Source organism: Panicum virgatum, chromosome 2N (assembly GCF_016808335.1).
Source record: "Panicum virgatum strain AP13 chromosome 2N, P.virgatum_v5, whole genome shotgun sequence".
Classification (NCBI taxonomy): Eukaryota; Viridiplantae; Streptophyta; class Magnoliopsida; order Poales; family Poaceae; genus Panicum; species Panicum virgatum.
In genome coordinates this window covers 35,527,420-35,543,190 of record NC_053146.1, presented here as the reverse complement: position 1 = coordinate 35,543,190, position 15,771 = coordinate 35,527,420, and the positions used below count along the sequence as shown (strand labels likewise).

At 49.5% G+C, this 15,771-nt stretch overlaps 1 protein-coding gene across 1 annotated transcript; it reads left to right on the top strand.

Annotated features, from left to right (window-relative positions):
• The first annotated feature begins 9,456 nt into the window (after positions 1-9,456).
• Positions 9,457-14,349, top strand: LOC120660285 (glucose-1-phosphate adenylyltransferase small subunit 1, chloroplastic/amyloplastic-like). The gene is made up of 10 exons (XM_039938720.1): positions 9,457-9,855; positions 10,479-10,775; positions 11,372-11,641; positions 11,758-11,937; positions 12,303-12,406; positions 12,504-12,615; positions 12,782-12,880; positions 12,960-13,079; positions 13,400-13,541; positions 13,989-14,349. Exons 1-9 carry the CDS (start codon positions 9,622-9,624, stop codon positions 13,514-13,516), a joined length of 1,533 nt encoding a protein of 510 aa, XP_039794654.1. The 5' UTR covers positions 9,457-9,621; the 3' UTR covers positions 13,517-13,541; positions 13,989-14,349.
• Positions 14,350-15,771: the final 1,422 nt, after the last annotated feature.

Sequence of the window (15,771 nt, the reverse complement as noted above, 5' to 3'; positions counted from 1 at the left end):
TCTTCCATATATCTCAGCTGAAGAGGTGTCTGCGAGTACCCGAGGAGCAGGCACCACTGGATGGAGTCGATGTGCAGGAAGATCTGACCTATACTGAGCATCCGGTGAAGATCCTGGAGACATCAGAGAGGGTCACTCGGAACAAACGCATCAAGATGTGCCGAGTTCAGTGGAGTCACCACAGTGAAGCTGAGGCTACATGGGAGCGAGAAGATGAGCTAAAGAAGACATATCCAGATCTCTTTGCTAGCCAGCCCAGCTAAATCTCGGGACGAGATTTCTTTAAGGGGGTAGGGTCTGTAACACCCTAATTTAAATTTCAGCATTTTTTTTAATAAATTAAATTGGCTTTATTTAATTTTCTAAGGTTTATTGTGTTTAGATGGCATTTAATCTAATTTTTGTTCCTTAAGTAATTAAAATTTTATCATAGTTTTAAATTTTTGTTGTTGCATCATGCCGGAGCATCTCTTTTATTTGATTGAGTGCTAGGATTGAATTCAAATTTGAATTTGAATTCAATTTAGTTTGGGTGTAGTTTAGAAATAGAAAAGAAGCCCAAACCCTAGGGCTAGCCCAAACCCAAAACAACCCAGCCCATGGGAAAACCCAACCCAACCCTCCTTCCCTGCGGGCCTTTCCTTTTCTTTTCCCCGGCCCAAACCCGCAGCCCAGACTTCGCCTGGCCCAGCAGCACCGCTCGCTACAGCCGGGCCGCAAAGCAGCCGCAGCTCGCGCCAGCTCGGCCCAAGCGCGCGGCCTGCCTCCCTCCACGCGCTCAGCGCCAGCGCCCCGCTCAGCCCACGCCGCGCGCTCCGCCACCGTCACGCCTGGCCCCACCTGCCAGCGCCTCCCCACGCTCGTCCCGCACAGCGCCGCGCGCGCGTCCCCCTCACCCGCTGCGCCCCGGGCCTGCACATCAGCGACCGCGGCCGCGACCCCGCACTCGCCCGCGATCCCCTTCCCCGTCTCGCTGACCCGCCGGGCCCGCCTGGCAGGGTCGTCGTCCCCGCGGGACGGCTCGCCGAGATCTCCGGCGAAACCACCGGGGATTCCCTTCCCCAACCGCGCCCGCGATCCCTGGCTCTTCCCTTTAACTAGCGCCGCAACCCTCCCTGCGCCCCGTCCACTCCTCGCGCCGCCCGCAACCCTAGCACATCGCCCCGCCTCGCCTCCGCTCGGAGCAGAGACCTCGCCGCCGGTAAGCTCCTCCGCCACTGCGTTTTCCTCGCCGCCGGTGACCCCGGAGCCCCCCTGAACCCCTATCCTCACCGCAGGAGCACCCGCGTCGATCTGAGGCGCCCAGGAGGCCCGGAGCTGCGCCCCATCGACCTCTCCCCGGACCCAGCACCGACTCGCCGCCCAGACCTCGCCGCCGGTCCCCTGCGCCGCGAATCGACCGCCCCGAGCCCTCTGTAAGCACCAGCTCACCCCCTTTGTCGTTTTGGCGCTAGATTAGACGGGCCGTAGCCCTGGGACCCCCGGTACACACCACGCCGGCGAGGCTCACCGCCCCGAGCCGCCCTCATCGCCGTGCACCACACCGCGCACCCTGCAGCCCCGCGAATCCACTTCCAGTGGATTACGCATACCTTGAAGTCCACCCCAGACCCAACTCCGGGCCTATTTGACCCCCGGAGCGCCGGATTGGGCGTCTCCGGCGAGCCCGCCGCCGCGGAGCTCTGCTCCGGCGTGTCCCGCCGCCGCACCGCGCGCCCATTCGATCCCGGCCGTCGGATCCGTTTCCTGCGGCTTAGATTAGATCCCGAACCGTTTTGTTCTCAGCCGCCGGATCGTGATCCAATGGATCAGATCCGTGCGTACCGCTTCAGCTAGGCTCTTTTGCATAAGAGACCCTGGAGTCTTCTTTAATAAACCCGCCGTCCCTGGTAGTTCAAAAACAATTAGATTTAGGTCCGGTTTTTAGCACTTAACACCCTGGGTTTCTTTAAAATACAACCCGCCGTCCAGTCTGGTAGTTTTTGCGAGTTAGACCCTGGAGTTAGTGTTTAATTACGTTTTAGCCCTCGGTTTTAGCAGAAAAGCCCCTGAAGCTTCAGTTTTCTTACAAATAAGCCCCTAGAACTTGTTTTGGGCCTAGTTTATGCGTTTTAGCTCCGTTTTTAGCGTTCTTTATATCCACGCGATCGTTGTAACGAGTAGAATAGTTTTAGCTTAGTTTTTCTTGCTGTTTTTTATGTATTGTTGTACTGTTTCTTAGTTTTTGTTAGTGTTTGCTTGTATGCTTATTTTCGTGCATTGTTTTGGCCATGTGTTCGTGAGTAGACGTTGATCCATCTGAGGAGCCCCAGTACCAGTACCAGGAGCAGCCTTCTTCCGAGCAGTTCGAGCAGCAGCAGGAGCAGTACGAGGAAGGCAAGTATAACATGAACAACCTATCATCTTTAAATACAATTTCATACTGCATTTTAATACTGTATGCCTTTAAGGATTTCCTAGCCAGTTTATATCCTTTAAATATACCCTTGGGTTGCATTTTGGTTAGTTGTGCTAGGTTGCTGCGCTATAACACACTCTGGTCCTTTTTAATTAATTTGACTAATGGTTTACTTGAACTTAATTCTGAGAGTGGCACTCTGTGTGGCTTGAGTGGCTCACGTCTCGTTAAAATTGGCTTTTGTTAGAAACATGGTTTAGGGGGCCAGCACGGTGCTTAGTGTTTGGTTGGCCACTCTCCATAAGGACCGGTTCATAGAGCGACAACCTGGGACAACAGCGCTACCACAAGACTGGAATGGGACGGTCTTGGCTTACTAATTAGGCCATTTTGGTTCGGGAGTAACTTACCGACGGGGCATGGGGGGTGGTGAGCTTCAATGGTGGCCAGGCTACGAGGCTGGTCTGTGTGTCTTGTACCCCCTCGAGGTGGTTACCATCGTTGCGGAGCCTGATTCCTTAGCGGTTACACCTTACCAACGTGTCCTTTGTAACGGCCTCGTAGTGAGTCGCTAGTCATCTCACCTAAGGAAGTGTGATGAACATCTGGCGTAGCTCACGACTTGTGGGTAAAGATGTGCAACCTCTGCAGAGTGTAAAACTGGTATACTAGCCGTGCTCACGGTTATGAGCGGCCCAGATCCTCCTTTTGATTAGTGAAGTTATCTCTTTCCGACGAGGGAGGTGCTTCTCGGGGTTATCTTGGTGGCTTGGTTTTGGTATGGTTCTCAGTAGTAGCATAATTAATTCTGATTAATTACTATGTAACTGGGTTAATGGTAATTCATCAACTCGTAGTAAATAGCTTTAATAAAATTTTGCCAACACTTAAAAGCTAATGCAGTTGAGTCAGCCAGCCTAGAGCCTCATAGTTTGTGTTATACTTGTTGAGTACAAGTTGTGTACTCACCCTTGCCTCTTCTCTACTTTTTCCACTTGGCTACGCTACTGCTGCTCAGTTCCTGCCGACGCGAGGGAGTTCGCTCAGCGCTACCAGGACTACGAGGACTTCTAGGTGTTCGTCTCCCAGTCGACGTCCCTGTGGCGCCCTGCTTCAGCTTCGGAGAGCTTTTATCGTATTTTGTACTTCGCTTCCGCTGTATTAGACATTTTTGTCATTAATGTAATAAATAACATTCGTATTTCGATTTATTATATCTTTTTACGTGATATGTGCTATGATATACTGTTCATTCTGTTGTATATACGTGTGACTTGATCCTGGCACGTATATGATTGCTCGGTTTATGTTCTTTTATAAACCGGGTGTTACATAGATGGATAGGTGGGAGACCGTATCTTCTAGGTCTTCTTCTTCTCTTCCAAGTCCTCTCATCCGGGCAATCCATGTGCGTCCTCTTCCTTCAGTGGGCGGGAAAAATCCCATAGGAGTCTGCTGAAGATGGTGCTTGTAGATCACACGCAGACGTCAGAGGGCTTTACGGGCGGCTTTCCGGTAGGTGTCAGGGAAACGAAATCCAGTGGTGGAGATGAACCGGGGATCCACATCAGGGTAGCGGGTGCTCTTTCCCACGAAAATCATCACGTCGCACCGAAGAGTGCCCTTGGAGTCGTACTCCCGGTAGACGTACTCTGGTGGGTCCACCACTCCAATGCGTTCCAAGCTGAGTATCAATAACTTAGGAAGGCCGGGCTCTACGTGACAGATTCCGCCAATCCATCCATTGTCAGCCATCTGGAACAGGGAAAGAACTAGTGGTGAGTGTTTGTGTGAAAGAAGGATTAAGGAAAGAAAAGTCCTAGTGTGAAAGGGCCAGAAAAAGGGTTTCGCTCCTAGGGTTACGTCCTACGGCCAACCTACGGCTCTGATACCACCTGAAGTGTCCCCTCATAAGAGAAGACTTAAATGAGATACAAACATCAGTCCCAGGAGCCTGATGACACATTTATTACATCAGATGGTTCACCACCGTACAACTCTACGCGGTAGTGAGCAGAGGAGCGCTACTGTCGCGAGGATTACAACCCACACCCACACAACGATATTAAATATAAAAAGGGGGTCATCAGAGTCTTGCGCCATACGGTATCTCCTGCGGGTGACCCTAATCCACAGGCAAGGCTGGGTGCAGGACGGTACCCTACTCAACGTCCTTTGGAACGAAGTCGGGGTCTTTCTCTATAAAAATTAAGAATGGGATGAGTACAAACATACTCAGCAAGTCCAATCACACCCACTGAGGGGGATTAAACAGAATATAATGCACAGGGTAAATCAAGGATAAGGCTAGGGTTTGTTTTGCGGAAAGCAATATTTTATGCAGGGGTTCATTTGAAAGAAAGCATTTTCCAAAACCAGTTTTTTGGTACCGAGTAACACGAGGGGTTGATCCACACAGGATCCAAGTTTTAAGCTGCTACCAGACTCCTCATCCGCCGTAGCACACGGCACAACTGTCGGACACATTTCCAAAACAACTCACGCCAACCCATCCCACAATAAACACTAGTCATGTGACCACACCGTAACTCGCCCAGTACCGTGGGCACGGCTATTCGAATAGATTCTTAACTCCTGCAGAGGTGTGCAACTATACCCACAAGCGGGGTACCGCAACTCGATCGCCTTAGTGTCGGTGCAAATCTCAACAAAGCCATTACCCACCTTAGCTAGACCTGACTAGCCATCACGGGATGCACCAAGGGGTCATAGACCTATCACAGAGGTTGTAACCGGGACATAAGTCACACAGAGCTAATCCCTTCTCCTTGATCACCCGTTGCTCTCAGCTCTCCTGATGGCTATCACACTAACTAGTGGGGTTTATGCTAAGCCGTTGCCCATTGAACGGTCGAGTGGTTTGCACGATAGTGGAGTTAGGTGAGATGACACACCAACTCGGTCCTTAGTTGTGACAAGATGGATATCTCCCTTCCTTGCTCTGCCACACAGGCACAAGCACACCAATCGGCAAATCACACAGAAATGCCATCCATCCCGTCTAAACTCATCTTTCGAAATTCCACATTTCTCCCTTCCCACACACACACACACACACCTTTTCTTTATAAAAACAAGTTGTATTGTGTATAAGGTCATAAGCATTCTACCAGCGATTAACGTCCAAACAAAACACATTCAGACATTAATCTAGGTGGTCAAGGAATGGTTATAACAAATCAAGGGGTGGCTATCCAACCGTGTTTTCAGCAGGCAAAACATATGCAATTTTGTAAAACAGGCCAATAGGTTGTGTTTATAAAAACTAGGACAAAAGCATGCATCAAAGGATGGGATTGAACTTGCCGTCTTCGAAGCCTTCGGGGAGGTCCTGGTCGAAGCACTGTCCTTCGGGCTCGGGGTCGTGGAACTGGTCCTCGTTTGCTGACTCGCAGTACTGCTCGTCAACGGGCTCTCCTTCGTTCACACCGTGGTCTACGACGCATACAAACAAACACACAATCAAGAAAAAGAAATAAAAGCTTTATCGTTGAGCTCGAGACGGAAATAATCTAGATATGGAGATAGGATTAATATTTTTGGGCGGTTTCCTAATGGCATGGCAAAAAACTATGTTAGAAAAGGCGTGGTAAAGTTTCAGATCGATCAGAGGTTGTTGGCGCATAAAATGATAGGTAACAGAGAGGTTCAGGGGTTGAACGGGTTTTAAGGGCCTTTTTGTAAATATCATTGAGGGGTAGGGGCTTGGTTGTGATTTTAGAAAATAATCGGGTTACTCTAAAGATGTCAGGGGCTCAATTAGAATTATGTCTATATTGAAAAGGGTTCATTTGGGAATATAACAAAAGGAAGGTTTAAATTCCAAAAGGGCTTAAGAGGGTGGGGGTTCTTTAATAAAATGGGAGGAGAGGGGGGGCCTAAAAGAAAAATGGCCACTCATCCCCTTCCTCTTGACACAGAACAGGGGAGGTGGCGCTGGGCATCGGCGGCGGCCGATTCCGGCGGCCTGGGCGATGGCGGCGGCCGGTAGGAGAGGGGAAAGGGAGAGGAGAAGGAGATCCGATTCCCCTACCTAGCTCGAGCTAGGGTGGAGCGAGGCGGCGGGTTCACGCGGGCCGGCGGTGGCGGGTGGAGGTGACTGCGGCGGCGGCGGCGCTACGGGCTAGGAAGGGAAGCTAGGGCCGGCGGGTGAGATGGTGGGGAGGGTGAGCCGCGCTGGGGACCTATTTAAAGGCGAAGTAATGCGGTGGAGGGTGCGGGGTCGGTGGCGAGGCCGGCGAGCGACGCGGGCCGCCTTAATGGCGTCTGCGTCGCGACGCGGCGGCGCGGACGGCGAGGCCGGGGCGAAGCGATGGCTCGGCAGGCATGCGGGCACGTGGGGGGCGATGTGTGTCACAGGAGCGAGCGGCGAGAGCGGGGCGCCAGCGGCGGTCGGCACGGTGAGCGCGCGCAGGGGGCCGAGGCGGTGCGGGTGCGCGTGTCGCGGCGCGGGCAGGCGCGCACGTGGGCCAAGCAGGGGAGGAGGGTGCGCGAGCGCGTGCGCGCGGGCGGCGCCGAGCGGAGCGGTGAGCTCGTGCGCGCCGCGGCGGCCTGCGCGGCGAGGCAGAGGGCGGCAGCAGCGAGCGGCGCGGCGTGCAGCGTGGCCACGCGGTGCGCGTGCGCGCGTTCGTGGGCGATAGCGTGGTGGCGAGCGGCTTGGCAGCTTGCGGGGTGCGGCGAGAGGCACGACGGCGTCGCGGAACGCGTGCGCGGGGCGCGTGCGTGGGCGGGCGGAGGCGGCCGGGGGTGAGCGCGCGCGGGCGTGCGGGCGGTGCAGCGCCGGTGCGTGAGCAGGCCGAGCGGGGCGCTTGCGCAGTGGCGGGGTGCTCGGCCAGGGATGGCACGCGCGGGCAGGCGGCGGCCGAGCGGCGCTCGGGGCGCGCGGCAGGGAGGAGGGAAGGGAGGAAAGAGGGGGAGGGAAAAGAAAATAAAAGGAAAAATGGAAAAAAAAAAAAGTAAAGGAAGAAAAAGAAAAAGGGGGAAAAAGGAGAGAAAACGAGCGCATGCCGGCGGGATTCGCGGCAGCCGCTGTGACCTGGTCGGCCACGCGCAACATCGCGTGCGCGCGCGGATGAGGCCACTGGGAAAAGGTCGGGGGTTGTAAATGGGACGTTTGGAACAGAGAGAGATTCCGGGAAATGGGGTTCAGGGTTTAAGAGGATTTTGAGCTCAACGATGATAAGTTTTGTAAATAATTATTTTAGCGTGATATTTAATTTTGATGGATTTTCGGGATGTCACAAAAGGGCCACTATTAAACTAAATTACGAACCTAGTAGGAGCAACAGCAAGGTACATTCAAATAATTTACCAAGTTCATGACTATTGCAGGAAAAAAATGAGCACAGCAGTAACGAACTGGCAAAGCAAAGACTTCACAACCGAGCAGAAGCAACGGAGCAAAATATGGTTCACACTGTCAGAAACGAAAGAAAGGTGATGTAGAAGAAACACACAGCAAGCAATGGTTCAGTATAGATAACATGATAAGGTCCACATGCATACAACACATCTAAAATGGAACAATAGAACTTCATCATACAGGGCCTATGGACAGGAAGAAAAAACAGTTGCAGTGAAGGAAGGCAAATAAAAATCATCGCTCAGACCAACCACAACAGGATAATATAATATGGCCAGGCACTGAAGAACAGTAAAATCTAAAACCTAACCTCACACACCAACAGGAGGGTCAAAGGCCCTAGAACCACTAAAGCCACAGCACAGAGCAGGGGAGCAGAACCTAAGCAAAAAAGAATGGAAAATATCATATCAGCGTAGCAATATGAGCGGCACGCATCTCATCGGGTCCGGCGCGGCAGGCCTCGTAAAGGCGCGCATGCGTCGACGACCTCGGCGCCCCCGGCGTCGCGCCGCCATCAGTGAAAAGGAAACAAATGTAGGAACCAGAAGGGGAAGGAACCAACACAATCAAAACAACAATGAATGGCACGGAGCCGACGGAAGCAAGCAAGACGAACGTCAGCGATAGATCTTAGAACTCACTAAAGAGGAATGACGAAAAGGATAGGAACAAAAACAACCCAGGAAGGAAAGACAATGATGGTTCTAATCGGCGGAGCCATGGAGCCGAGGGAGCCGCCCCTGTAGGATGCCCGAGTTAAATGACACGCAGACACAGGTGGAAGGCGACGGCCAGAAGCAGGCAGGTGCTACGCCCGACGTAGCGTAGGTGCTACCAACATGATTGCAAACCTTGCTAGTACTCAGGACCAAAAATATGTGTTCAATTTGCGGTCCACAAAGTTCTGTTGCTTTGCCGTGGGCAAATTGTTGCCAAGTAACAATAACAGAAAAGGTTCTTTATACAGAAAATTAAAGCTGCGACAAACACCATCACTGTGTTGGGTATCCAGCTCCAGCCCAACAGTATTTTCCTCTCACACCACTCCAACTCCAGCCAGCCCAACAGTATTTTCCTCTCACACCATTCCAGCTCCAGCCTCCAACTCCAACCTGCCGAACGCAGTGCATATAAAGACAAATATGAGGTGTCACTAGGCTTGCACGCAACACGTGACAATGGACATAAACTAAACGCAACCTCTTATATACAGACGAAGTCAGTTAGGACACGTGCCTCCCGTCTTTTATTCACACTCACACGTATTATTATGCTACGCAGCAAACACACACACACAGAAACACTGCTCTTTTAAGCTTTAGTTTTTTGAAAAAGAAAAATAAATCCATCACTTATATATTGCTACTCTCAAGTCTCAACCCTATGATTACAAGAGGCGTATCTGCAAGACTGCAAAATTAATTGTGTCTGCCTTTTTTATTTTTAGTTACAAGTATGCCTCAAGAATGATGTGAGAAAACGTCGTTAGCAAATTTCCAGTTGTTGCATAAAAAGGTCGGAGTTCATGTTACATGTACACCCTTGCTAAAGAAAGCAGTGAGGGAACTCGCAGGGGCGTTTTGGTCATCTCAGTGGCACCTAGCATCTCCGGGACACTGCAGCACGATCGGTGCACTATAAATGCAGGGAAATCATTCTCCGCCGATCGCAGCACCAGAGACGCGAGAGGAGAGGAAGCAAAACGCCAAACGGACCCTGTGTGAAACTCGCAGAGCCGGCCGGGTAGAGGACAGGCTCTACAGTGTCAGTCACTGCCCCCCATCACGCCACCCTCCCTTCTCGGCCGTTGCCGCGAGCGAGCTCGGACCCATCGCCGATGGCGACGGCGACGGGCGCGATGGCCGCCACCTCCCGGGCCCTGATCCCTGCTGCCGCCGCATTCCCGGGTGATCTCGGCCTCGGACGCCGCCAGGCGGCCGCGCCGGGGTGGCGCGCCGGCGGGAGGCGCCTGCGCGCGTCGCCGTCTGCCCGGAGGCCGTTCGTGTTCTCGCCGAGGGGCGTGTCGGACTCGCGGAGCTCGCAGACGTGCCTCGATCCGGACGCTAGCACGGTACGCGATCAGAAATGCGATCTTGGCTCTTGGAATTCGTCTTTCCGCGTCGGTCGGGTCATCCCTCCCATTCTTTTTCTCACCTTTTGATCTTTCGGTAGTACTTGCTGCGGTTTCGAGGTGTACTTTGCGCGTTTACGTGGCAAGAGGCTGAATCTTTGTGCGTGATTTGGCGAGAATAGTTAGGCAATCGAAGGGTCGTTCTTGGAAATCGTATGGGATAGTTGACGTCTCTTTATTTTTTTTTCAGATGGGTAAAAAAATGTTCAGTTATACTGCCTGTTCATGCCGTTTTTCTAAACATAGTTTGCTCGAATTTTTTATGATCCAAGAAATGCTCGAAAGATGATGGGGACACTTGCCTATGTTTATTGTTGGATGACACACATCGTCGATGATAGTTGTTGGGAGGCCTTTTACTTTATTAATCTAGGATCTAATGCGTGGTCCATGGATGGCATTTAATAATCAGCTCGAGATCTAAAGACTGTACCTTGCCGTTCAATTTATAGGATTTCCTGATAAAAATTTGCGGTATCACTGCCGGATCAGTCCATCTGTACTCGGTTACTGAATGTTCTGTCACATTTTGTCCCCTGTATGATCCTTGTGCTCTTTGGCAGAGTGTTCTTGGGATCATCCTTGGAGGTGGTGCTGGGACAAGGCTGTATCCACTGACGAAGAAGAGGGCAAAGCCGGCAGTACCACTGGGCGCCAACTACAGGCTCATAGATATCCCTGTCAGCAACTGCCTGAACAGCAATGTGTCAAAGATCTATGTACTGACGCAGTTCAACTCTGCTTCGCTCAACCGCCACCTCTCGAGGGCCTATGGGAACAACATTGGTGGGTACAAGAACGAGGGATTTGTTGAGGTCCTTGCAGCACAACAGAGCCCAGAGAATCCTAACTGGTTTCAGGTATCTTTGTTCATTTGTTGACGAGTCATCAGTTTATCATCATGGAATATTGTTCATGCTGACAACTGGAGTGCTATTGTCTGATACCAAGGACATCTCTAATCTGCACCCTTTCCAACATTGTCCAATATTACACTCTTAGATGTCTCACCTTAATTCTTTTTTTTTTTGCCCTTTTGTGGATTTGTATTTTTATAAGTGCAATAAATGCAGCTGCACAAGTGCATAAAACAAGATACAAAATTATTGGAGAATACTACAGTTAATCAAAATATATCAATGTGATGTCTATACCTTACTTTGCTAACCAAATATGTGTTGGAATTAATTCATCTCCTGACAATTGATTTGAACTACTGCAGTTTGCCACATGGGCACTTGATGTTTAATAAGTGGAATTGTCTTTAGAAATTTTGATGAATATAGAGGTTCTGATAGTTGCATTCTGGCTGGAAATAATGTTAACAATGATGCATAGCATGTATATGCAGCAAATGCTTGTCACCTCTGCTATCCACCTGCATGGCTGCATGTCTTCTTCCTTCTCTACCCCTCTTCGCACACTGGTTCATGATTTGTTTTGCTTCCAATCTCAGGGTACTGCAGATGCTGTACGTCAGTACATGTGGCTATTTGAGGAGCACAATGTCATGGAGTTCCTTATTCTGGCTGGAGATCACCTGTACCGTATGGACTATCAAAAGTTCATTCAAGCACACAGAGAAACAGATGCTGATATAACTGTAGCTGCACTGCCAATGGATGAACAACGTGCAACTGCATTTGGCCTTATGAAAATTGATGATGAAGGGAGGATAATCGAGTTTTCTGAGAAGCCAAAAGGAGAGAAGTTGAAATCAATGATGGTACAAACATAAGTCCTTTTCACCTCAATACTTCATCCTGACTGCTGGAGCTATTTACTTTGTGACTGTGTTTTTGTCAGTTAATCTTCTGCTTGTTCTAATTTTTGCACTTGCAGGTTGACACCACTATACTGGGTCTTGATCCAGAGAGGGCCAAGGAACTACCTTATATTGCTAGTATGGGAATCTATGTTTTTAGCAAAGATGTGATGCTTAGGCTTCTCCGAGAAAACTTTCCTGCAGCAAATGATTTTGGGAGTGAGGTTATTCCTGGAGCAACGGAAATTGGAATGAGGGTATGCTATGCTGTTGAACACTTTTTTGGTTTCCTTAACCATTTTAAAGTTTATTGTTGCAGTTTGTATGGTTTTTGTATTTCTGTCAATTTAAAGATAGTTGTTACATCATTTCTTGAGGCATTTTACTTTTCATACTAAGTACTCATGTTGCTTGGTCTCCTTGGTCAGAGGTTGAACCCTTTAAAAGGGTGATATATGTATGTCTCTGTGTGTGTGTTGTGTGTGTGTGGGGGGGGGGGGGGGGGTGTTACACCCTTCTTCTTAATATATTGATACACAGCTCTCCTGCTGTTTGAGAATTTCCTCTTATATCCATATATGCAAGTTACTATATTTGCTTATGATGGCATTTTGTGTCATAGGTGCAAGCTTACTTATATGATGGTTACTGGGAAGATATCGGCACTATCGAGGCATTTTATAATGCCAACTTGGGAATAACCAAGAAGCCTGTACCGGATTTTAGGTATGGTTTGCATATGTGTACAGTAAAGAAATTAGGAGGGTGTTTTTTTTTCCTAGATCCACTATCTACATCTTCTGATCAAACATTCTTTGTGCAGCTTCTATGACCGTTCTGCTCCAATTTATACGCAACCTAGGTACTTGCCTCCTTCAAAGGTTCTTGATGCTGATGTAACAGACAGTGTCATTGGTGAAGGTTGTGTTATTAAAGTAAGAAGCTTTTTACATTTTCATTTGTGGAATGCATTTTGGCATCTTCTAAGTTGATTTATATATCTATTTGTCATTGCATCTTTGTAGCTTCTCACATTTCAATGAATAGATTTCCTAACTTTGTCATCTTATTTGGGCACCCCTTTCATCTTCCTTTGCCTAGCATTGCACAATCAACCATTCTGTGGTTGGACTCCGTTCCTGCATTTCTGAAGGTGCAGTTATAGAGGACTCTTTGCTAATGGGTGCAGACTATTACGAGGTAAGATAAAGCGAACCAGAACTCTAATACTGTGCTATGGAACTATTGTGAGACTTTGTCATACTTTTTTTTTGTTCAGACTGAAGATGATAAGAAAGTCCTTTCAGAGACCGGCGGTATTCCCATTGGTATTGGGAAGAATGCACATATCAGAAAAGCAATAATCGACAAGAATGCTCGTATTGGAGAAAATGTGAAGGTATTCTGGTGATATCCTGTATCTATTTGCTATTTCTACTATTCATTATTATGGAGAAAGAAAGAGTAAACAAGCAAACATCTTGATTTACGTAAACAGGTTTCTCTTGGTCTTTTTACCATTACTAGTAGATAATGACTCTTGTTGCTAGTGACAACGCCCTCTGTTACTGAAATAAAATTGAGATATCCAGTGAATTCCTATGCCTTGTTGTAAAAAAATGTTTCTGGCTTCTCCAGAAATGATAATGGGCAAAAACTATGTGCACTGTTGCTTTTATTATGTATTGGTTATTCTTAAATGGTTTGTTACTTTTACAGATAACCAATTTTGATAATGTCCAAGAAGCAGTAAGGGAGGCAGAAGGATACTTTATCAAAAGTGGCATAGTCACGGTGATTAAGGATGCCTTGATCCCTAGTGGAACAGTCATATAGAGTCAACCTTCACCGTGTACATAAGGTTATATCTCCCTCAGAAACCAAAGATTCTTATGTTGGTGCTACATGGAAGTCCCTATAAATCAAAACAAGCAGTTTTGCAACTTTTGCCAAACTTCATACTGTAACTGGATTGACTGCACTGCTTAGTGCCGCCATGTAGTTTAGTAGTTGGGTAATCGTATGATTTTTTTTTTGCAGTATACTCAATTGTCACTTATTTCTTGTATCTGATATATTTTGCAAATACTGCATGCTGTCTGCATTGTGATTAATGATATTCCTAGACAGACTTGTGTGGGCACCAAATGATTCCATTTAGCTAGTACATAAAAGTTTTATGTGCACTTGTGCAGCCCATCCCAGTCCACTAGGGACCATGCACATTGGGACAGAAGAATCTGCTAGGCATGGAACAATATGCTCTGCAACCGTTATTTTAACTCTTTCTTGTTGCGTTGCCATGCAGGTTGGTTTGCAGCAGATGCTGATCACCGATGAACATTAAGTTGTTTCCATCCCTTCCAGAACATGGTTTCTTTCCATGTTGCAAAATCATATCACCAAGTTCCACATCAACTTGCGAGGGTATAATGAAATAATAGAATGGAGTTATTCAAAGGCGCCATTTTCCAACAACTAGCATGAGGCTCTGTTCAAAATGTATTGTTGAGTGGAATTTGGATATCTTGATATGTATAATGTATCCTTCTGCGCTTTCAGACTTCAAAATACATTGTTCTTGAACTCTTTGTTACCTTAATATGCTCCCTGCATTGCCTGGGAATGAGGATTAAATATGCCATATATAATTTGATTTTTGTCCGAGATTTCTGTAGAGCTTACAGTGAAAACGATCATCTTGGTCGGTTGTTTGACTTGCCTGTCTTTTTCTTACCTTCTAACAACGGCGAATCCATGTGTAGGAAGGTAGGATGCGTATAATGTGGTCGATGTATTGCATTGAGCCTCTTAGGCGTTATATATAGGAGTACATGGCTTGAGGGCAAATAGTCTCTTCTAGAGATAAGGAAGGAAGGTTATTCCGGGATTACAATCAATCCTAAACTAACTATATCCGGAGTTGCCTAATATACTCTTAACACCCCCCCGCAATCGTAGCAGTAGCAACACGAACGGTCAGACTGGAGAACAATGTATACGTATCCCCCTTACAGTCGGAACGCCGGTGCGAAAGCTTTGACTGGAGACTCATGCAGATGATAGCCCTTTAGTGTCATAGTAGGCGAAGTCGAGGTGGACGTGGTCGAAGCCGTGGAGAGGGCGAGGGTCGAAGCGTCGTCGAGGTGCTCGAGTACACAAACTCAGCAGCTTCTTGCCGAAGACAGCAGCAGGACTGTGCGGCGGATGACGATGGTAGACGACGCGGTTTGCGACTTAGGTCACGCTCAGGACAGGGGTGGCGACGACGCAGGTTGCAGCAGGTGTCGCGCTCAGATCAGGGGTGGCGACGACGTCTTCCTTCAGGAACATCGGCGGCGATGTCCGCGCGAAAACGGCTGGAGGCGCGGAGGCGGATCGAGCGACTGCTTGACGAAGACCGGCGGCGAGTGGCGCCACCGTCTGAAAAGGCGACGACACCAGTAGGGTGGCTTGATCACGAACGTCGTTACTGTAGCCTGGAAGGGCGCAGCAACACCTTCGTCCTTCGGGGGTGTCGACAATGAAGCGGCGACAAACGATAGGGCGATGCAAACCGATCTTAGATCGGAAAAGAAAAAACAGCAGCAGCAGAGGAACCTTGGGTACATTCTCGGGTGCCCCTAGACTGCTCCCTCCCTCCTCCCTTATCTCCTTTCCCCTGGTCAAGGACAGAGGAAAAAAATCAAAAGGTGAGAGGAGAGGCTGCCCCTCCCGGACTCCATGGCCGGGCACCCGCCTGCCCTCGAGGATGCAGGGCCCGCGCTTAGGTCGGAAGGACCCAGCAGCAGGGCGCCGGCGGTGAGGGGGAGCGACGGTGCTCTGGCAGATCGGGAGGGACCGATGGCGAGCAGCAGGGGGAAGCGAGATGGGACGGCGCCCCCACGGCGGCACGACCCACCAATGGCGGCGAAGCGACGGGTGGAGGTGCGTGGAGGCCAGGGCGAGGGTGACCCGCGCGGCCCGTCCCGGCGATGGATCTCGACGGAGGGCGCCGTCGGCAACCGGCGGCGCAGCAGCCAGCTCAACCCCGGCGACTTCAACACGCAGCAGCCAGGCGCCCCTCGCGCTTCCTCCGCAGCCGTGGTCGC